This window comes from Onychostruthus taczanowskii, unplaced genomic scaffold (genome assembly GCF_017590055.1).
Source record: "Onychostruthus taczanowskii isolate IOZ18803 unplaced genomic scaffold, ASM1759005v1 scaffold1, whole genome shotgun sequence".
NCBI classification, from domain to species: Eukaryota; Metazoa; Chordata; class Aves; order Passeriformes; family Passeridae; genus Onychostruthus; species Onychostruthus taczanowskii.
The window spans coordinates 19,577,162-19,599,901 of NW_024496525.1; the positions used below are offsets into that span (position 1 = coordinate 19,577,162).

General features: G+C 45.5%; 1 protein-coding gene across 4 annotated transcripts in view; it reads left to right on the plus strand.

Annotated features, from left to right (window-relative positions):
* The window catches only part of ADCK1 (aarF domain containing kinase 1), a 75,421-nt gene extending 58,885 nt beyond the window's left edge, over positions 1 to 16,536 (plus strand). For all 4 annotated transcript variants that reach the window (XM_041399442.1, XM_041399469.1, XM_041399451.1 and 1 more), the window contains 5 exons: positions 896 to 1,012; positions 9,798 to 9,947; positions 10,176 to 10,373; positions 14,045 to 14,238; positions 15,570 to 16,536. In XM_041399442.1, coding sequence (XP_041255376.1) covers positions 896 to 1,012; positions 9,798 to 9,947; positions 10,176 to 10,373; positions 14,045 to 14,238; positions 15,570 to 15,741 — 831 coding nt within the window. In that variant the 3' untranslated portion in view covers positions 15,742 to 16,536. The remainder of the gene's footprint in view (positions 1 to 895; positions 1,013 to 9,797; positions 9,948 to 10,175; positions 10,374 to 14,044; positions 14,239 to 15,569) is intronic.
* Positions 16,537 to 22,740: the final 6,204 nt, after the last annotated feature.

Sequence of the window (22,740 nt, forward strand, 5' to 3'; positions counted from 1 at the left end):
AAAATGTACAAATGTGGCTTCACCCATGTGCAAAAGAAGATTTGGGCAGACTGAGGACAGTAACATTCAAAATTTCAAAAGGGAATTCAGCAAAATGGTTCTTGACAATAGGGACTTCAGCATGGGAGAATTTTGTCTGGAGAGGGAGGCTGGAAAATGGGGAGCCAGCCTGAGTGACACTTTAGTCACTGCCTACCTGGATGACACCAGACCTCTTTGCTGGTACCTCACTAAGCTTGATCTACCACAGCTTGAATGAAAACTGCTTTGACATTTTACACTCATTACTGTGTTGTTGGCAATAAGATAATTAGGGGTCTCACAGGGTTTCTGTGACAAGTCCCTTATTTTTGACACTTGATTTTTCTCCCAGTTCGATTGCAGATGGCCTAAGTATGCAGGGTTTGTCAGCTCAAAGACATTCGTGTTCCAAGGGGCACTGCGGAGATACAATTTATGATGATGGCTTATTTTTAAAGCTGCATAAGTGGACCCTGTGCATAGCAAACAAGATGCAGTTCCTGTCTAAAGGAACTGAGTGGATTTCAGAAACTTGCAATAGGTACTAGTTAAACAGCCCAGCTAGAGGAGCTGCAGAACAGGTAAGAAAGGTATCTCAGACATCACTGGGAATGGGAGGTGGTCAGATTCCTGTAGAGTGTGGTCAGAAATGTTGCATGAGATCAGATCCTAGTTTAGTTGAATTGGTGTATTATCCTTCTACACATTGCTGCTCTCCTGTGGAAGAGCAGACTTACCTCCCTTGTGCTCATCAAAAAAGCCAAGTCCTCACTTCAGCTGCTTCCATTTTTACTCCTTTTCTGGGATTTGTGTGATATATTCTCCTTCCTTTCCCAAGCTGTTGCCTGACCTAACCCATCTGTTTCTGTTTCAGGTCCCCAGGATCTACTGGGAGCTCTCCACAAGGCGTGTCCTTCTCATGGAGTTTATGGAAGGGGGACAAGTGAATGACAGGGCCTATATGGAGAGGAATGGCATCAATGTCAATGAGGTAGCTTCTCAGCTGTCTTTGAATTGCGTGCTGAGCAATGCAAAACTGATTTTGACCTTGATGCAAAATGGAAGCCGACAGGATGGGATGGGACAGGAGAATAAATACACACAAATGTGAACAGAGCAATCAATCTGAGAGATCTCTGTTCTTGTGCTCTTTGGAAAAGTACATAATTCCTTTCGAGGAATACTTTCCTGTAGGCTTCAGAGCTAGGAAGATCTTCAAGGTAACATAGTAAAAGATGACCTTGCTCCTACATTAAAGACACTCATGATTTGTTCCAGGATGGAAGTTCCTGTTACCCTAAAGGAGCAACTTCAATTTATGATTATTTTTATCTCATGGACTTTGTTAAAGTTCTGTCTGTAGCAAAATGTGGTCAGCTTCATTCATCTGGACAAGTCAACTGTCCAAAGTGAGTTGTTTCTTTGAGTGAATTTATCCTATAGTTTTGCTATAGGCAGAGGTGAAATCTAGCCCATCTGCTCAGATAGAAGAGTGAATATTCCTTAGGTCTTGAGAGTCAGAAGGGCTTGTTTTGATGAATTAGCGGAAGAGCTCTTGAGCAATATCTACATTTCGATTTTGAGGTGGGCTTCCTCATAGGTCTCAGACAGCAGATCCATTTTGAGATTGAGATAGTTAGCATAGTGTGTAGCTCCCTGGATTTTCTTTGAATTTTCTCAGACTGCTGGAGATAGCACAGTTGTAGAGAAACAGCTAATCTCAGTTTATCTAACTTGCAGAGGCTTTTGCTTGTGATAGGAGCAATGTAGGGTGAAAATTTCTGCTAATTTTTTTGTTTATCCATGCCTTTGGGAAGGTTGTTTTGTGATGACTAGGCACAATACATCCATGCAGCAGTGAAATCACGTACTTTGCTGAGTCTGAGCTAGTCTCTAAAGAATAGCTAAGAAGTAGTTTTTAAAAAATTGTCAACAGACTTCTACTACTGCAAAATATAAGCCTTAGAGAGTTCCAGCCATCCATCAGGTAGAGGATGTTACTGAGCTCAGTGGTAGGACTAGGACTGAATTTTCTTTCTTCCTTTTCTCTCCTTGTTGCCTGAAATTAATGATTAACTTCTACTGATTGCCAACAAAGCAAGGTAGAAAGGTGGGAATACTGAGCTAGCCAGCATCATGTGATGGGAAAAGAGAATGTGTTATTATGGCCACAGTAAGATGAGATAGGGGCAGTGCACACCCCAGACTTCTCCTGTGGCAAGGTGCAGCAGATGGGGACAAATAGTGCCTCGGTTAATTGTTGGCTGCTGCTGTTGTTGGCCCTGGGTAAAGAACTGCATGGCATAGTGGGGAGATGAGCAAAAGGCAGCAGACCCTGAAAGGAACATGAAAGGGGGTGGCAACCCAGGTTCCAAAACTGTGACCTGGTTTATAATATGGCAGCAATCTCGGCTTTCAAGAGATGCATTAGCTCCCTATAAATCACCCAAATATATTTATTTTATCAGTCCCTCTATTGTTTTACTCCATTTTGTTTTATGGGGTGGAGGAAGAGGAGTCTTCACTAAGCAGGATTTCTTTTCTGTGACAATGCAGCCTTGAAAAGCAAGCTGAGCCTCTCTCCTCTAAATGGAAAGGATCCCTGAGGTGAAAACTCCCTTCAAACCAGGTTACTGACATTTACTTAATACCGTCTGTAGCAGGATTATCATTAAAGCTGCCCAAAAGCACATTAATCTCTCTGGATCCGTCCAAGTGCTGGATTGTAATGGCATTTAATCAGAGAAGGCTTTGATTTTTAAAGACAAGTGCAAACATTGAAATATCTGCCTGTGGAACAGTTACTTATTCATGTGCAAGTGTACTTGTACACTGTAATGTAGCTGAGAAGGAACATGCAACTGGGATATTGACAGTGAAAAGGAAATTTGGAGAGGGGAGTTACTAAGAATGAGCTGGCAGGAATTTTAAGGGAAGACCAGAACATAGCAGGGCTAAGAAGGGGGCATCTGGAAACGGGGCGGGGCTCTTCCAGCTTTAAAACACAATAACATTTGTAGTCCTGGATGGGAAGGTATATTTGGAAGAAGTGGGTAGAACAGGGAAGAGAGAAAAATTAGACCGAAGGGCTCTCAATGGATTTGTAGCATACTGTATACAGGAGGAAAGGAAGGGCAGCATGGCTTCTTAGAGCATGGATTTTTAAAGAAGATCCCAAATGGCACAAATGTTTCTTTTGTATCCATTCTGATTATACCTGATTCATTTGTATTTGTATAAAAACCTTAACATTATCTTTGGTCTGCCACATGGGTTCTCCGTGTCCTTCTTTGTGGATTCTCTGCCTGTCTCTGCAGAGACTGCTGTATCAGTGGGCTCTAGGACCTGTGGATCTTCCAGATATGCTCATAGCACGTGCTTTATAGCCTCAAACTAACCAGCCAGCTCAGGCAGCAAAGTGAAGAGTCCCCAAGATCAGCTTGATTTGGATTTGAGTCAGGGAAAGGAAACGATACCATGTACTTCAGCTTGCTAAGAGCCTGGTCACGAGCCATGGTTGATTCAGAAGTCAGAAAAGTGTTTTGTCCTGCTGAGAATTGAAAGCAAACAGCTAAGGTACTTAAGATGAGCTACTGTGCACAATTATTGCCATCTGTTACTCCATCCTACTGTGGTGTTTTTCTTCTTTCTGTTACTAAATGGATTCTGCACTGAAACAGTATCTCTTAGCTCGATAAAGAGCCCGGTACCTTCCTGTAGCTGACGGCTTTGCAACTTGAAACAAGCTTCAGTGTGGGATTTACCCTTCTGCCAAGAGTCAGGAGCTGTAGCTGTGTAGCTGCTAAAATTTAAGTGGAATTTCCCAGGGTGGGATCCTTTTGTCAGCAGTGGAAACCTCTCATGTCTGAAGTATTTGTGCATGTAACACTGAAGTGTTAGATGAAGCAGAGCATAGAGAAGAACACTGTTTCTAGGGAAAATGGCCATTCTTGCTCTTTGCACTTACTGAGTTAGTCTGGAGAGAGGTTTCTTTGCAGATTCTCTTACATTTCATCTTGTCTGAAGCTTAGTGAAATTCACAAGGCACTGATAAGCAGGAGTAGCGACCTCTGGTATTTTCAGCTTTTGAACTGTGCACAGACACCACGTAAAAGAGTTAAATTACACTCAGACCTGTTTCTTACTGCTAGGTGGTATTGAGCATCAATGCCAATCAATTGCTTAAGTCTCAACAAGATGCTTTACATTAAATCCAAGGAAATACAACTTCATTTAAAATGAAGGGAAATGATCTCCATGGTCATTTTGGGTCTGACAGAGATAAAAAACCAATGACTAGTCTTCTCTAGCTGTGCCCTTTTGAGAATCTGTGCAAACTTGGCGAGTTAGTCCCTCACTTCCTCGGGTGGGTAAATCAGAGTATTTCTTCCCACTTAACTGCCATGGAATATGGAGCATTGAGCATGAAAATAATTTCCTGAGTCCCCAGCAGAGAATACAGGGCATGCTGGGAGTGCACTCCAGGAGTCCTAAAAACTATTCCTGTATCTTCAAGTGTGTTCAGACATGATCTTGCTGGGATGCTAGATCACTGCATAGTAATAGTACTGCCAAACAGAGCACTTTTGGTCCTCACAAGTGGATCACAGAGTGTGAAATCAGATCTCTTGTGTGACCACCCTAATCTATTATGGATCAGAGCCATTTCAGAGCAGAGGCAGAGAAGGCTTCAAATTGTGGCTATTCTCCATCCACACCCTTTGCTAATTTGACACAGTTTAATTGGCTAGAATTGCCCTAGCAGGATTAAGCAAAACCTTAGACAATGGCTGTAATAACAACAATGAAAGCAAGCAAAAACCCAATACAGTCTTCAATCCAATTAACCTTCGATTAAGGTTCCAAAATCAATGCTATTATTTTGGCCGGAGGAGGTAATATTGAGCCCTGAGAAATGAGCTGCACAACGACCTTTACTTTTAATGAGATCAATAGAAGTTAGTGTCGCCATCTCTTAAAATAATTGGCAAATATTACAGCCAAATTAAGGCCAGAGACTAGTATCTGCTTCTGATCTAAAGAGACAGTCACAGATGGAGGTGGGATGGAAAGGGATGATGCCCTATCAGGCAGTTTCATCTAGGACTTATCAGGGGCAGGCAGTGAGATCATCTCTACAGGACTGTGACACAGTGTTTTTTTCTTTGCTTTTTCTCTTCTTCATGTCAGTTAGAGGCATAGAGCCAGAACCACTTCAGCTTGCTCACAAGTCCAGGAAAGTATCAGTGACTTTGCCCAGGTAACCCAAGCTGGTTGGTTACATTGCATTATATCGTGCTACCCATGAGCATGATATATGTACTTTTTACTGTAGGAATACTCATTAACTCAAATTTGCATGCCTTCTTTCTTTTCTGAGAGGTTTCTTGCTAACTCTTCTGTATTGGTGTTTTTAAAGATGCTCAGTTGTGGTGAACTTTCTAGAGTTTTGTTGTTGTCACATTGCTCTGTCAGAGGGTGTGCTGATTGGTTGAGAGGAGAGTTGCGTAGAGGGACAAGGGTGACAGGTTGTCTAGGCTTTCAAAACTGATGGCAGCAACATATTGTGGCTGTATACATATACAAGAAGAAATATATCACTGCTGGTACCTGCCCTGCAGCTTGGGATCCTCTGAGTTAGGTGACAGAAATGCAGTAGGTGTACTTGTTAAAATATTTGGTACACTGGATATGACTCCATTAACGAGAAGAAGTGGGGATTAGTAGGAAAATTGCAAAGTAGGTAAGAAACTCATAGAAGCAATGAGATTTGATCTACAAACAGATTTCATTTAACAAATTGGTGATGACCTCGACACAAACAGAACTGTATCAAGGAGATTGTTGATGACACCAAACTGGGAGGTCTGACATTGTAGCGGAGGACCAGAGTAACAATAGCACTTTTTGGCCTTGAGGACTGAAGTGGTAGAAAGGAATAAAAAGGAGCAATGTCAAGCGAGAAGTTGGATTGAGCACACTTCATGTGCTTAGGTTGCTCTGAAGTCCAGCTGTTATACATGTATCTGTCACTCCATTGTTTGATTGTTGTTAGCCATCTGTTTATTCCTCAGGTCTGTTTTTTTCAAAATGAAAACACTGGCCTGAAAATGCATGGTTTGCCTGACATGGTGTCATGGTTGTGTCACATAATTTGGTAGTGGCAGGTTGGTATTTGCATTGACTGGTAAAGACCACAGGCTCACTTAGTGACTGTAGTCATCATATTCTGCTGCAGCACAGACAGGCAAATTTAACTTCTTTTAGGCAATAACACTCCTTCTAGCAAAAGGCAGGGACATGCCTCTGTCAAGACCCAGAGCCTGATGTTGTCCTGATATATCGAGCTAAGTTCTGCTTGCTGATCATCATAGTTTTTGTTCTTATGTGTTACGCCTAAACTATGCCATTCATGAGGACACCCACTTTTGCCTGGTTGTATTTCTTGTAGCACGTACAGAACTACAGGTGCTTCTGCTTCCTTGCTATTCAAACCTCCTAACTGGTAGACTGTTCCTCCTCTGCCATTCCTCAGCCAACTTAGGAATCTTCAGCTCTTTTACTCTTTATCCCAAGTAAATGCCTCCTGCATCCTGCTCATTTATTTGCTTTCTCTGAACTCCCTCTGTGTAGTCTGTATCTCTTGAGTTAACGAGGTGTCTGGAAGTGAATGCAGAATTCCAAGATTATTAGTTTTTTACAGTGTGCAGCAGAACAATGCTGGGGGACACGGGTAATGATAAAAACCTTGTTTTGTTGGATGATAAACAGGGAAAGGACTGATGACCTCTCTGTGTCATAAGAAAAAGCCTGTGTGTTAACTGTGGCCTGTGCTTCTGTAAATCATTGCAACCATTTTTCTAATTTGTGATGCACCTTCACCCTGAGGTCTTATGTAGCCTAAATGTGTGCTGAATTCCTCCCTTCTCCTGAACAGAGGTTTTTATAAGTCTGTTTTCTCGTTTCACCTAGCCGTGTTCTTCCAGAGTGAATTCTGTAGTTATTATTTATCCAGTAGCCTTCTCAATAAGGGTAGAATAAGGGCCTGAAGTGACAAGACACAGTACTGAAGAATTAATGTATATAAAGGTTGCATGGGGTTTTTTTCCTAAACTTTTTTTCGAGAAATGTGAACTCTTTTTCTGAATTATGATGGTAGGTCACTATTCACATACTACACTTTAAGACCTAGAGTGTAAAGCTTCCTATTTTGTTTAGAATTTGACAGTATTTGACAGTGCTTTCTTTCTTAATTTATTTTGTACCTATTTTAGAGGTATGACAACAGACAAAATTATATGAAAATACTTCAGTGTGCACCACAGCTTCATGGTAAATTTTTTCTGAAAGTGAAGACTGTTTATGTACTTGCATCATAAATCCCTGTAACATATCTTCTGTATGCTTTCTGTATGAAATAGTACAGAAATACATTCGTATGTCTTAAGGAAGTCAAAGTTTAGTTGAGATACTGGAGATATTCAAGGTTGTATGTTGAGGAATAGATAAATATAAGAACAGCAACGAAGAGCCAACAGGATGGGGATCTTGCAGTGAACATTGTCTTCTACCCATGACTCAGCCTGTGAGTCTGAGCAGAGCTATGACCCCTCTTGTTTTCATGGGAGGATGGGAAGATGGATCTCAAGCTGCTTTTGTGTTGCATTACAGACTGTAAGAGGTTATGACCATGGATCTACTTAGTAATTTTTCTGCTGATGGTGACTCAGGAGGGGGGGACCATCTCTGCATCTGGAACTTGCAGCCATATCATAAGATGCTGTTAATGAGGGTGGCATGGATAATCTGATGAGAGGCATTTCTGTAGGATCCTAGGATATTTGGGTTTGGAAGGGAACCTCAGGAAGGTTTCTATCAAATCTTCGAAGGCAGGGTCAGTTATGAGGTCAGACCAGCATACTCAGGGTGTTAGCCAGCCAGGTCTGTAAAACCTCTAAGGATGGAGGTAGCACGACCCCTTTGGCCATGACCAGTCAATAGGTTTGCAGAACTCCCAGCCTGGACTTGTGCTTGATGGGTATGAGGCATCACGTTGGTCCCCAGTTTGTCCCCAAGTCCTCATCTTCTAAAATTCTGTGTTTTTCCATGCAATTCTGTGTTTTTCCATGCCCTTGGAGAACAAGCGGCTGAGACAGTGAGGGCCGAGTGTTGTTAGCCCAGTGTGTGCACCAGTGTCAGGACTGATGCTGTGATCAGTCATAAAGTCTGAGTCCATTCCTTCTGGTCTATGGGTCCCTGGGAGGCTTTGTGAATGAATTACGTGATGGGCTTAAAGCACTATTTGGCATGTCCTTGGACTGTCAGCAAGGGCTACTCAGCTCTTATGTGAGATCACAGCACCTGGTACTTTGATCCTATCTAATTTTAGAGCTTACCAATCAAGGAGACTTGTAAGGGTCACTTCATGGCTCTGGTGATCTCTGCTGGTGATTCAGAAGGGAAATATCACTCCTCTCAGTCATTACTTAAAATAACACCTGCATGGCATTGGTGAAGCTGCAGTACAGGAGATCACAGGGCTGTGCTGTTCCATCTGTGTGAGTGATTCATCATGGGGCGGGCCAGCATTCACGTGATTCAGCAGTGGTTCCAGGTCCCACCTGACGGACAGAGGATGGTTTCACCTGATCCTACACTGTCCCTGTTGTTGTGCTGCAGGAAGGGTTCTTGTTATTTTTCCTCATTTGTAGTTACTTGGCCACTGTTCATAGTGCATGCTCTTCTCAGAGGTGGCCATGTTTCAGAGGTGGCTAAAGCAAGCCCTTTCTTGTCTGTCTGGTTTTCTGCGTGATGAGCTGTCATTACTATCCCTGTTACCTCTTCTACCACCTCTGCTTATGGGAACAGCTGCCAGTTTGCTGCTTAGAGAGTGTGTCGGGAGATATGCTTGGAATAATTTATAACAACTGTCTTTTAATTGCTTGTTCAGCACTCTGCTGTGAAGCACTGTGCCTCTTGGGATGGCAGGGAGGGCTGGTAGTGGGATAGCAGGGCAAGGCTGCTGTGTTAGTGTGTGGCAAGGGTTTGATCTCATGTCCTGGGGATGTGTGCTTTCTCCTAGGAGGTTTTTAACTTTAATAACATCTCTTGGTGATAAGGAGCAGTAGTATGGAGGGACACAGCAGTGACAGGATGTTTTAAACAGCTTTTCTGTGCTTCCTCATGGTCACAGACATTGCAAATCAGATTAGCATGGGTTTGAGGAAAGGAAGAGGGAAAGTGGGGGACAGTGTGATGAAGGGAGGGGAGATGTTCATTCTGGTGAGCAGACTGTCTGGCTGAGTCTCCCCTCACCCCTTCTCCACTGTATCCTGCTGCCGTCCATGGATGGAAACACCTGAGTCTTCCTCCAAGCAGTCTCACCCACCCCAGGAGCAATTTCCCTGCCTTGCCTGGGAATGCATGTCTGCCACTATCTGCTGTCCCACCTTCCTCATTACCAGAAACCCCATTCCTACCCACAGGTACTATCTCTTATTTTTTTATGCTAGAAAAGTGTCTTTAAATAACCCGTGATCCCACAAACACCTTCATGGTGCTCCCTGCATGGATCCGTGTGTGAATCCCCTGCTACCTGTAGATGCCTGCAGCCACCCTGTGCCTCCATCAGTGTGAGGAGCTGCAGGAGCTCTGCGTGGGGATATGAGCATGTACAGACCCTTGCTTCCTGGGTTGTCACACAGAGGCTGCCTCCCTTCCCCAGCAAGCACCCTACTGTGGGTGGCAGTGTGTGACCATCTCTTGTCTCCTCACAGATCTCTCGCAACTTGGGGAAGCTCTACAGCGAAATGATCTTTGTGAATGGCTTTGTGCACTGTGACCCACACCCAGGCAATGTGCTAGTGAAGAAGTGTCCAGCCTCTGGCAAGGCTCACATTATTCTCCTGGATCATGGACTCTACCAGGTATGTAGGTGTGAGAGGCTTCCAGGGACTTGTGAGGCTGCCTTTGGGCATCAGACTGCAGCCTTGCCTCTCTAAGCACACATGAATAAGTTTTGCCTAATAGTTCCGTAACCCTCTAATGATATTTTTTGACTGAAATGGAGGATAGGGCACAGGTAAGGGATGGAAGACTTTTCCCCCTGTTTCCTGTCCTCTGTGGGCTTCTGTGGACCATGTCTCCCTTCCCAGGTGCTGAGCGAGTCATTTCGCATGGACTACTGCCGCCTTTGGCAAGCCCTCATCAAGGCTGATATGAAGAGGGTGCAGAAGTACAGCCGGCGGCTTGGGGCAGGGGATTTGTATCCTCTCTTTGCCTGCATGCTGACTGCCAGATCTTGGGAGTCTGTCAACAGGGGCATTGACCAGTCACCAGTCTCTGCCAGTGAGGTAGGTCTTGTGTGTCCTTCTCTAACATGTTCCCTTGCTTCTCCTCAGTACCTTTCCATGTTGAAATCACTTGCACCACTGATAATACAGCAGTGCTGGGCAATCCCTGGCAGCTCTGTAGCAATTTCTACAGTGATAGCTGATCTAGAAAAAAGCCAGGACTCCTTCTGCAATATGTTTTATAGTGGCTGAATTTAATTTCCCAGATTGACTTGTCATGGGCTGCTTCAGTTTTTAAAAATATTTTAATACCTACGTATTCACCATTTCTGGCTGGGGAAATATTAGTGGATTGTCCTTTTCTTAAAATAATATTGAATGCAGCTGTTCAGGATAAGGTACAGGAGACATAAAGGTTTAGTGGGAAGACATGAGAAGGATAATGCATTATCAAAATATTGAATGCAGCTGTTCAGGAAACCGTCAAGGAGGCTAGGATAAGGTACAGGAGACATAAAGGTTTAGTGGGAAGACATGAGAAGGATAATGCATTATCACTATTCATGTAAATGACTATCAGCACTGATATAAACTCCTAAAAAACCCTGGAAATTACCTCCCAATCAAAAACCCTATTAACTTGGAGTCAAGGTTGCTTAACTGCAGATCTTGTCAACTCAGTCACTACAAATCTGGGAAATTGCCACTTACATTTTCCACCCTTTCGTATCCACACGTGCTGGGATCCTTCTCGTGCCTCCTTGCACACCTGATACACACAATACACCACCTTAAGAATAGTAGCAGCCCTGCCAATTGTGCTGTTTCTAGAGGAGAACATAAGTGATGTGATTCAGCCAATGGACGAGTAAGTAGAAGTGTGTTGTATCCTATGGTTTTATCTGCACACATCTGTAGTAGAGCGGATGAAATTAATTTAAGTAGCATTATAATATTGTCCTATGAAATTCTCTTCCAAAAGTTCCTTCATTTTGATGGATGTGGCAGAATTTGCTGTATGGGCTTGCCATTATCCATAGCAATGAATAGGTCAGATTCCTTGGGTAATGGACCCCCTCCCTCCCAATTATCTGAGTTAATTTTCTGCACAGCAGAAATAATATGATGGCTGTCTGACAGATTTGTGCTTGATCTGGTGAGTTTTGGAGCTACCAGCTCCAGAAGAAAATTCAGAGGTGCCAAAGCAAATTGGCACAGCATTGACTCCAATACTACAAGGCCAGTGTTGAATCTGACTTAGTGAGCAATGTTATTCCTAACTTGCTTGTGAAGGTTACACCAGAGGTGTAGCTGCAGCTACATGGTACCCTGTGTGTGCTAATGAACTTTGTCATTGAGTTGAAGTGTGTGTATGGAACCAGCTCTGTTGTCTTTGCCTACATGACACAATTAATGCTGAAACTAGATAATCCTCCAGCAGATAATGGGGAGCTGAGCAGATTTGCTGTGGCATTAGGAAATGAGCTGCTGCTTGCCCTTACTTTAGAGGTGAATTTGAAAGATCTTATCAGCAGCAAGAGCTGAGCGCTGTGTAGGCAGGTACCATCAGTACAGAGCTCCAGAGAGTGTGCCTGAGGATGTATCAACATGGCAATAGCCTGTGAGACAAGGAAACAACCTTCCTGAAACAAAATCTTATCTGTAATGCTGTACTCAGTCTGGGATGCTGCATCTTGAGAAAGGTCTGATGAAACTGGGGCAAGTCCATAGGAATCTACAAGGACTAGTGGCCAAGCAACCCATGACGTAAGTCTGAGCAAGTTAGCTCAGAAAAAAATCTGCAAAAGCAGGTCAGGAAGAGTTGTAGAAGTGATTTTCTAGTGCTGCAAGCAGGACAAGCAGTCATGGGTTTAAATTCAGCTAAACAAGAGAAAAGTCATATCTAGTGGCAAAGCAGTGAAATGCCAGTGTAGGTGGTCTGGGGAGGTTTTGATTGATGTTACTGGAGAGTTTAGGTGCAGGCTGGGCAAATGTAAGAGCATTGCCATAGGTATAGTTGTTCCTGCCTTAAGCCAGGACCAGGAAGCTGATTGCTCAGGGTAGCTGCTAGCCTCATCCCATCTGATTTAATGATGTCTTTTGCTGCATCCTGCAGCAGCCTCAGCAGCTGCAGCCAAGGGGCTTTTCTCAGGTCCTGTGGCTTAGCTTATTTCTTCCTCTGCACACAGGCTTTGCCCTTGACAGAAAGTGACAGTTCTGATGACTGATCATGTGGTTGTTTTGTGATGTGGACAAGCAGCTGGAGCTAAAAATAGAAGGAAAAGAAATAGAAAAGAAAGCCTATGTCTGGAAAATAATGTAAGCTCTGCAATGATGCTGGCTGGAGAAAGGGATAAGGGATAATCAGGGAGGAATTTTCTGCCAACAAATAATGGAATAAAACAACACTTAGGAGAGCTAAGCATCTTCTTGCTCAAGCCTTGTGTATCTGGTCAATGATGGAGGCAGGATGACACAAAGATTGGTTTGTTAACAGCAACCATGGTGGTGTGTGAGCTGTGTACATCTCTGACCATCATGACCAGCACACTCAGTTTGTGCAGGTCTGTTCCTTTATAATAAGTTTGAAGTTCACAAAGAGTGTGAGATCCCACATCATACAATATAGGCCATCCCTCATTCCACAGGAGACAAGGCTTTAGAGCTGTCATTTCCCACAAAGAAGCCTCCTTCCTGTATGAAGTTATTTACTGCCCCCCTGCATGTGTCCTCCTGGATTTTGTAGATTTCAGATGTTCCAGAGACTTGTCTTTGGATTTCATGTCATGGCCTCTCTAGGAAGAGGTAGGGACAAGGTATGTGTATAGGATCAGCTCCCAGCTACACTGTGCTACATTTTCTGGGATGGTGAAGGAACTCTCAGATCTAAAAACATGAAGAGGCACGGCTGACTATCTTGCTTGCTCTGGTAGCTTGTATTTGGAGAGGAACTCATCTTCAATGGCTCAGGCTGTACTCCCTATGTTATCACTGGGTTCTTTCAGTAGGCAATGTGTTTGTTGGAATCTGGAGAACTGGAGAACCAGAGAAAATGAAGGATTGCTTTGAACTTACACTCTTTCCTTAATTATCTGCTATTGGCTGCTGTCATACAGGATATAGATCTAGATCTGACAGATGACAATTTGATGATTTTTATCTCTTGGGTTAACATGATGCTTAACTGCATAATTTTTTCTCACCTCTACTGATTTGTCTTGAGGTGGGCCTTGGAAATGGCTTCATCAATATAGCATAGAGCCATGAGCTGCATGGGGCAGCGAAGAGCAAGCAGCTTGGTTGTCCTTGCAGCATGCCTCCACCTTCCTGAGCAATTCTGCTACCAGAAACTCAGCCAGTTTTGGGGCTGATAAGGTGAGAAGTCTCCAAGGGCAGTATTGAGATGTGGTTGCTGCAGGCTGCTTAGGACTAAGAGCCAAGATAGGAGTGAGTGGCTGTTCTCCTGAGAGGCTATTAACGCTGCCAGTGAGGGGATGGGTCCTTATCTCACCGAAGGGCAGATGGGATATGGCAAGAGTGATCTGTGCTATGAGTACTGTGCCCAGTGTCTGCAGGAAAGCAGGACAGAGCTCTGTAGCTTCTGGCCTACTGTCATGGTCTGTTAAGACACAGTCTCTTCCTGGCCAATCTCAGCTGCATCTGGACCTGGATTTCCCATGTACTCTCTCCTTCTCTCTCTTTTCTCCCTGACATGACCTGGCTGGCCACAGGACATGGAGATCCGGTCCAACGCTGCAGCTTACTTGCCCCAGATCACCCAGCTCCTCAACAGTGTTCCCCGCCAGATGCTGCTTCTGCTGAAGACCAATGACTTGTTAAGGGGGATTGAGTCAGCCCTGCACACACGGGCCAGTGCCAGCTCCTTCCTCAACATGTCTCGCTGCTGCATCAGGGCTGTTGCCACGTGAGTCTCTTACCCAGGCGTCAGAGCCAGACAGGGAGCAGCAGGAGCTGCGGGACAGACCCTAAGACAGTGGTTGGATCCAATCTAAAGTCCACATGATAAGGTAGAATCCTGGTGATGGGGCAGGTCTAAGACCAACCAGAAAGTCAATCTGTAGATTATATGTGATGGTTGTCAAGCAGGTGACAAGACAGGGCTGAGGTCAAGCAAAGAGGTCGATATGTGAGTTGAGGTCCAGGCCATGGGGCTTCACAGCAGGCCATGAGCTGAGGACCATTACTCTTCCAAGTGTAGCTCAGGCAGGAACTGAAGCTGCAGGTCTGAGATTAACTGAAGTTCCTGGGCCTATGAGCAGAGGGTTGGGGGTGGTTCCAGGCCAGTCAGGCCATTAAAGCTTATTAGGGCCCCATTCAGGGGGCCTGACAAGGCTCTGACTCAACCTTTTGGCCTATTACTGTTAGCAGTGGATCTCTTCCCCTGGTCCTACCCCTGCTCAGTTACACATCTCAGCCTCTGTCTGTGCTGTTCTTACATCTGTCACCCTCTCCAGAGGACAAACCTGTCACCGGAGCTGGAGACAGGGGTAGAGTTGGAGGCCTTAGGTTAAGGGTTTAGGATTTTTCCCCCCTAGAAAGGGGAGGAAAAGGGTCTTCTTGCCCATTACAGGCATTACCACTAGGCAGTATTTGTGAGTAGCATAGATCTGAAAGTTCACTGCAGCCTGATTGAGGGGATTGGGCTGACGGAAGATCAGGCTGATGTTTAAAAGCCAGAACAGGAGCTGTGCAAGTGATTTCCTTCTGTGAGTCTTATGAATCAATGCACTTCTGCCTCAGATTCTTCCTCCTTGTAGATGAAATAACAGTTATTTCTTGGGCTGATGAGTGACCTATGAATCCCAATTAGCCCCTGCTAAAAGAAAGGTGGAGAAATACTTTTCCTGGAGTCTATGTGGCAGGATTGCTGGACTCTTAAAAGTGTGCTACCAGGAAAAGCAATAGGAGGGAGTGCTCACCTGTCTCTCTGAGCTGAGGTGAAGCTGGGCATTGAAGCAAAGGAATGCCATAACCCAGGATCACTACACGCTGTGGAAAGAGAAGTGAGTTTTCAAGGGAGCAGACTGTCTCTTCTGCCAGATTCATTCTAAGAAATGTGGTCCCCAGATCCTCAGAAGCACTGCTTAGAGAAAATCCCTGCTTCCTGGGGTTTCTCCAGATGGGGGATATTGCCCATCCCTGGGGAGAGTCAGTTGTGCAGAAGATGTAGGACAGGCCTCCTTCCTCCTGGGCTGTTTCCTGCTGGATCTAATGCAGCTGTTTCTCTCATTCTAGGTACCAGAGGAGCAAGAGTCACTCGCTTTACAGGAGGGCCCAGATCTCACTCACAGAAGCCATAAGCCTGTGGCAGATCAACTTATATGAACTCTTTCTGTGGCTGAAGGGGTCCCAGCTGGGGAACTGGGTCATTGCTCTCCTGAGACGGATGCACCATCTCACATACTGACATGAACTGGTGGGAGAGGCCTGGGTGCTCCCTCCCTCCCTTCTGCTCTCCATGGCACATTTGTCTTTCTGACTATTTCTGTCTATTTTTGGGTCTTAATCCACATTACACACTGCACTGTCCTTTTCTTTTACAGCATTAGTTTCCTCTGTGGCACAGAGAGGTTAAGTTGGTACCAGAGCCCTATTGTGTTGTGGTTTAGAAAAAGTAGGTGCATGATACCTTCTTTCCTCGTTTGTGCAGGTTAAGTTCCACTCAGATTCTAGTGGGATTGTGCTGGAAGCAAATGCCTTTTTGACTCTTTCTTAAACAATCTTAAAGAATTTAAGAGAATCCCAGCCCTACGTAGAATGCCTCAAAACTTACCACCTCAGAGGTGGTAAGTCCCTTTAAAATGCAATAGGGTTTATATTAGTTTGTGCAATCTCCTTCTGAGTAAGTCTGGTTTCTGTTTAGGTGCACAGAAGTTTTCTCAGAGGAGTGAGACCTTGTGGAAAAGTGGCACTAGGGTTTTCTCTTCCAGCACCAGGAAAGAGGACTCAAGTGGTGAGAGTGGTGGACTGGGAGTCCGACTTTCTAAGGTTAATCTCCAGTCCTGTCAGCAAGTGCCTCTGTTTTTGGACTTCTCCTGGCCTGTTTCTTTGCAGGTAAAATGGGGGAAGGGGAAGTGATCTTGCCCTCTTCTGAAATTCCAGGAAGGCAGTAAGAATGACAACTCAGGGCTCTGAAACTTCTGGTAATGTATGTGTACTGTACAATACTTCCACAGAACAAAATAAATGTGTTGTATCGAAGACCTTTGCGGGAGGGAGGATGCTTGGCTGTGCACTAGAGTCCAGTTTCCATTTCTCCACAAGGAAGTGATGCCAGGCAGTGCCGGCAACTCCTTGTAAGCAAAATGTCCACTTGGTCTTTTCTCTGTCCTAAAAGGCTTGTACCACATCTGAGTCCTCTGGTACTGGTGTGTTGGGATGGAATGGAGAAGCAGGTATCTTTCTGCTGGGGGGACACCTCACACCCTTGTTCCCAGATCCATGCTGAGCCTGCCTCCTCCCTGCCTGTGGGAGTGCACTGCAGCACATCTGTGAGATGTCACCATCCCCATGCCACAGTGAGCATTTCAGCTTGTCACTGCCTGTGACGTTTCACTGCTCTGGCCTCAGACAAAAACCTGCCATTTGCTCGGTGGTGCAAATGACAGGTCTGATGGCTTTGATTCTGCAGTTGTGGGACAGCTACCAGAAAGCCTCACCTAGAGGTCTGCTTTATGTGAGACATATTTGAGATACTGGGATACAACTCTGCTGCTTGTAAGAATTTAGCCAGGAAGGGTGGATGGAGGTGACTGCTTACATCATCTCAGCTTTTCTCGTAAATTGTCTTGGTGAAAGGGAACGTGAAGGACAAGATGGTAATGTCCGTGTACTGTCAGAAAGCTTGCTAATCTGAGGGTTACTCAGGCACCAAACGGTGCCTGAGAGCAAGCCACAAGAAGGCCACTCACTCTCCCAGTTTCCATACAATTTTCCAACTTGCACAGGTGTGAGACCCCACGTTGAAGTGACTTTATTTGCTTGGGAAGGGAAGCAGGGGACAGAGTGCAGGTAAGAGAGTGTGTGTGAGTCCCTGGTGATTGTCATCTTACTGGCTGTGCGGGAAAGGGAAGGAATGTAATCCAGAAAAGGTACTTGGCTGCTGGTGGGCTCGGGCATGTGGGTTAGGGACTGCAGATGTGCAGACAGTGGCTGTGTACATGCACAAGCATGTAGGCAGAACTGGCTGGCTCAGGACTGCCAAGAAGTGATGTGTGATTGGCAGGGTTCTGGACATGGTATTGTTGAATGTGGGTTTCAGGTCTCTTTAGTAGTCAATCACCTGATCCTGGCATTAGCTCTCTGAACCCTTCCTACTTTGGGGGCAGCAGCAAGAGTGATGTGCTCTCTGATCTTTGCTAAGAGCAAAAAAGAAGCCCTGGTAAGATTAAATGTCCTTGCAAAGCTTGTCTCCAACCCCTGCAATGACAGGTCAGAGATTCCCTTGACTTCTGGGTTGTATGATGGCATCAGGGAATGGAGTGGTGGTAATTGCAGGATGAGACTCCTGAGTTGACAAGGAGTCACTGGGGCCCTGGAATACTGGTGCTGCAGCCTGTATATGACTAATCTTTGGTCATATGAGCAATCTGGCTTGCTCAGGCACTTACAACTGGTAGGCTGGCCAGCATGGGTGGACCTGACTTGTTCTCATCACAAGTAGAGCTCCTCTGAGAAAGCTGGCCTGGTGTGCCATGTTGAAGTCCCAGAGATCCTTCTAGTAATGGTCACCAACTGCACATCCTCATCTTGTAGCTGCCTCTGCAAATGGCTTTGCGTGTTCATGGCTGGATATACTGACCAGAGCACTATTTGGGTTTCTCATCTGTGGGTGAAAGCTCATCCCACATTTAGGCCTTCATTTCTAGGGGATCCCTAGTTGTGGAGAGGCTCCCTGTAGCTGTCATTTACATTGGCTGTCAAGCTTACAGCGTGGTCTCAGCTATGCATGTTCTTTCACTCCTTCAAAATCCCACCACATGACTGCTAGTTCTGCTACTTGAGGAGGGTCCTGACTCTAGAAGTGGTAGGGAACCAGCAGCCCCTTGGACTAGTTTCTGGCAGTGTGCAGCAGGCAGAGAACAGGGAATATTTGGCAGAGCTTTGTCAGTTGTAGTTAGTCTCTTCTGGGAATCTCTGTGTTAGCAGAGGGACTCCTCCATCAGTTGTGCTCAGCTCTCACCCTTCCTGCAGTCAATCAATGAAGGTTTGTCTTAAGAAAGAACAAGCAAACACATGGCGTTTGACCTGTAACATTCCTGCCTTTTTGCTGAAAGCTCTCAAAGGTGAAGGTGTTAAAAGAATTTTGAAAAGACACTTTCTCATCTCAATTTGCAGTTAAACATGGGTAACCTGGACCAGGTCTGTGCATGTGGCCTCTCCTTCCAACCTGCATTTAATGGTGTTTTCACCACCAGCAAACACAGCTTCTGCTGCTTTGCTTACAGGCAGCACATGCGCTGCTGTCTGCCCAGCTTCAGTTGTGAGCAAACTGAAGTTTGGTGCAGACATTAAATGTTGGCCTTGCAGCCCACCAACTCTTTCTCAGGACTAACATGAGGGTCAGAGCTGTGGCCAGAGGTGCAAAATTGATGGGCATCTGTCGCCCTGATTTTGTAAGACTTTTTGTTAAGCCTTCTGATGTTTACATTCTTTCAACAAACTGTCGCACACACAGTTCTGTAAATAACTTATGTTTTGCATTCTTTCATGGAGGTGGAGAGAATTGATGGACCCTTGGTCTGTCCAGTGGCATTGGAGGGGTGGCACTGTCACCCTCCAATCCACTGTCACCTTTGGAAAACTATAAATGTTAGAGTTATAAAATAAAGTTGCTTCTTTTTTGTTCCCCTCGAAAGCAGCAGTGTCTGTGTCATCATTTCGTGCCTTATCACAACAGGCATCTTTCAGCTCCTGTAATATGACGTACTTTGTTGTAGCCTTATGGCATCACCAACTCTAATGCTCTCAGTGTTCTCAGATGTGTTGGGAAACCAGTGGACATTTCATCTAGCATTTATATGTGCCATCATTACATCTGCTGGAGGTGGAAAATGGGGCAGTCGGAAAATCAAGTTGCTCTGCAAAACTTCCAAGAATGTTGGGTATGAAGTGAACATACTTTTGCACATCCAGCTGAAGAAAAGCCAGAGAGAGCATTAGTCCAGACTGGACAGCATAGCCTTTGCCTAGCCCATCTAGGGAATGCTAATGATGACAGGTGGGTGGCATTTAGATTTGCAGATCAAGGCTGCATGGTGCTGTCTGCCGTCTTGCAGGGGTGTACAGACCTCATGCAGTTGCAGCGTAGAAGCTTCATAATGAATCACTTGCTGCTCCCCACAGCATATGTCTTATGAATTGGAGCGCAGCTTGGCCCGTTTCAAAGTCAAAGTCATTCCCTTCAGAATGACTCCCCCCTCCAGTGCACCACTTGGCAGGGCTCTTCCCCACCTCCACTGTGCATCCCTGCATCCTGCTCTGCTATTCCATCCTCCCCTGTACCGTGTCTCCAGAGGAGTATGGGCAGCCTGCTGGGTCCTGGAGCATGCAAGAAGCTGTCACACACAGTGGGCTGTGCCAAGATGCCCAGCATTCAGATGGGAGCAGAGATAGGGATGAAAAAAGGAGAGGAGAGGAAAGGGAAAGAGAAGGGCTGGCCCTAAGTCAGCCCTGCTGAGGTGCCTGCAGGATGTGGGTCGTCCTCCTTCCTTCACCATCTGCTGAGGTGTGCTGGCCAGGACTGTAAAAGACCAGACAGTAAGAGACTGACATTTAATTAATTAATTATCTGACTGAGAAAAATTACCCTTTCCAAGAATCATACAGGTGATGGTGACGTACCTCACGTGTTGCTCTATGAGGTATCACTGGAACTAGGAAAATCTACCAGTGTACTAGCAGCCCTGCAGGAAGGGGTTAGGGGGGACCCCATGTAAACACGAACTTATGGTGGAAATCATGTCCGGGGCTACTTCTCCTCTTCTGCTTGGTGTTACTGAGTCCACACCTGAAACAATGTCCTCTTTCAGTTCTCTCAGTTGAAGACTGATGTTGGAGAACTGTATTTGTCTGGTGGAAGGCAGACGACATGGTCAGAACCTCTTCCTATATGCCTGTAAAGGAGATGGATTTGTTTAGTCCTGAAAGGAAGAAGTAAAGGGATGAGCTGATAATGGCTGGAGGCTCTGAAAGGGGATTAGAGCCTATCTCCTTCTGGCGGTACCAGATGAGTAAACAAGGGCTGATGGTCACAAGTCAGAGTTTGCAAAGTTAGGAATGAACTTCACGAGGAGGGTGGTGCAAAGCCAGGGCACGTCTCCCAGAAAGGGTCTCCATCCTGGCTGGCATGCAGAGTGGCTCAGCCGGTCTGCTGGCTAGAGTTTCCCTCAGAGCAGGAGAGGAGTCAGATGCCCAGTGGGTCCTCCCAGCCAGCCTGTTGGTGAAGCCATACAGCCATGACATGGAGCAGGCAGGGAGCTGGCTCACATGGCCATTGAGTCAGTGCTGTGAGATGAGGTTGGATCTGGGTTTCAGCTTTCTCAGCTCTCTCCTTCTGTGTCACTGTCTGTGCTCAGACATGAGATAACATCCCTGATCAGGTCTTGTCTTTGCTTTGAAGTCCAGGCCAGGACTTACCAGCTGTTTCTGCTTGGTTCAGTTGTGGAGCTGGGTGTGAGCCTGCCTGTGCTGGCAAATGCCAGCCTGCATAGCTTGCCTTGCAGTTTTTATGAGCCAGCTGCCTCTTGTGTTCTTTCTTGGGCAAAACCTGGATGTCCAGTGCCTTCTGGAAGGCAGTGGATGCCTTCCCAGGACCCTGTTGTGGTCCGCAGGCCTTATAAAATGCTATATAAAATGGAGGCTTTATATAGGTTTCAAATGGGAGGGAGTAAATTATCTACACATCCAGCTGAAGACTTCCTGAGTGGGAAGGATACTCAGTGATCTCTGTGTGATGTAAACAGGTCCCATCAAGATTAGTTTGAAGTTTCCCTGACAGGGTATTTGGAGCTACACCTCTCGGGGTAGTGATCAGTGCCTGTGTCCCCTGCAGGGAACGTGGCTGTGTGTCCATCCACAGCAGTGCCTGAGGGAGCCCTGGGCAGGATGTTGACTGTGCTCTTACCCACACACCTTCTGCCAATCCTGTGCAGCTCATGGTGACCTTGTCAAATGCTAACAACCTTTTTGGGCTGTCTTGTGTGACCCAGAGAGCATCATTCTGTGCCAACCTCCATGTCACTCCAGATCAGCCACAATGTCAGAACTCAGGATGCTCTGTGCACAGCTTCCCCTTTGAGCTGCTTACTGTAACCAAGTACTTGTGACTTCTGGTGGTCTGGTAAAGACTGTTCACCTAGACTGCATGAACAGTGGAGTAGGGAGGAGCCATGGCATTTTACTGTTATTTTGTTTTACTTTCTTTTTATTTCCATTTGATTCAGAGTCTTATTTGCTGAGGCTACTACTCCATACTCTGATACCTATGAGCATAAAAAACACTCAAAAATCTCTTCCTATAACTGAAGCTCTGCTAAGAAGGTTACAGGACTAGGGCTTGACCTAGCAGGACAAGTCTGCATGTAAAATGCACATTAGCTGGTGGTGGTTTGCAGGCTTGCAGCTTCAGGCTCAGCATTGATGTACACAAGCAAGCATCTCCCCGGGGTGGCTGTACTAGGAACCCTTGCTTTCCTTTCAATCCTCAACCTAGCAGTATATCTAGCTTTAATAAAGCAAAGATAGAAGAGGTTACTAAATGGTAGCTAATAAACAGAGTGACATGTATGAAGCCTGGTAATACCATATTCCTCTTAATGAAAATATGGAAAAAAAATCATGGGCATTGTTATTGCTGTCTTGTACTTCACCAAGGCTAAACTATCCATCACGCTGATAAGGCTGAAAGGAAAACTTGGCAATATGAGACGCATACATCACAGGGCAGGGAGTCCCATGGCTGCCTGCACTGCACCCAGTATGCACTGGGACTGCAGTAGCTTCTCTGTGTCATCAGATAAACTGGAGCAGGGCAAGCCTGTAACTGTAGTATCTGTGAGCAAAAGGTCAGTAGGGAAATAGCTGTTCTGCAACAGCTGGTTTGGAGACCTAAGCAATGAGGTGATGCAGACTGAGGATTTACTTTGAGGTATCAACGGGCCTAAAACACGGTGTGAACTGGAAAGAGCAGCAGAAGAAGACAAATGGAGGAAAGCAGACTAATGTGGTGCAGGAATCAGCTAAGTGTGGTACCACTGTTAACTTTGCACAACAGGCTGAACAGTCAGTTTTATGGGAGAAGAGTCTTACCCTGGAGAAACCATACTTGGCTGTTCAGTTGTGTTCCCAAGGAGTGAGAGTGCCTGAAGCCAGTGAATGTGATGGTGAGCTACGCAGGCTCTGTCAG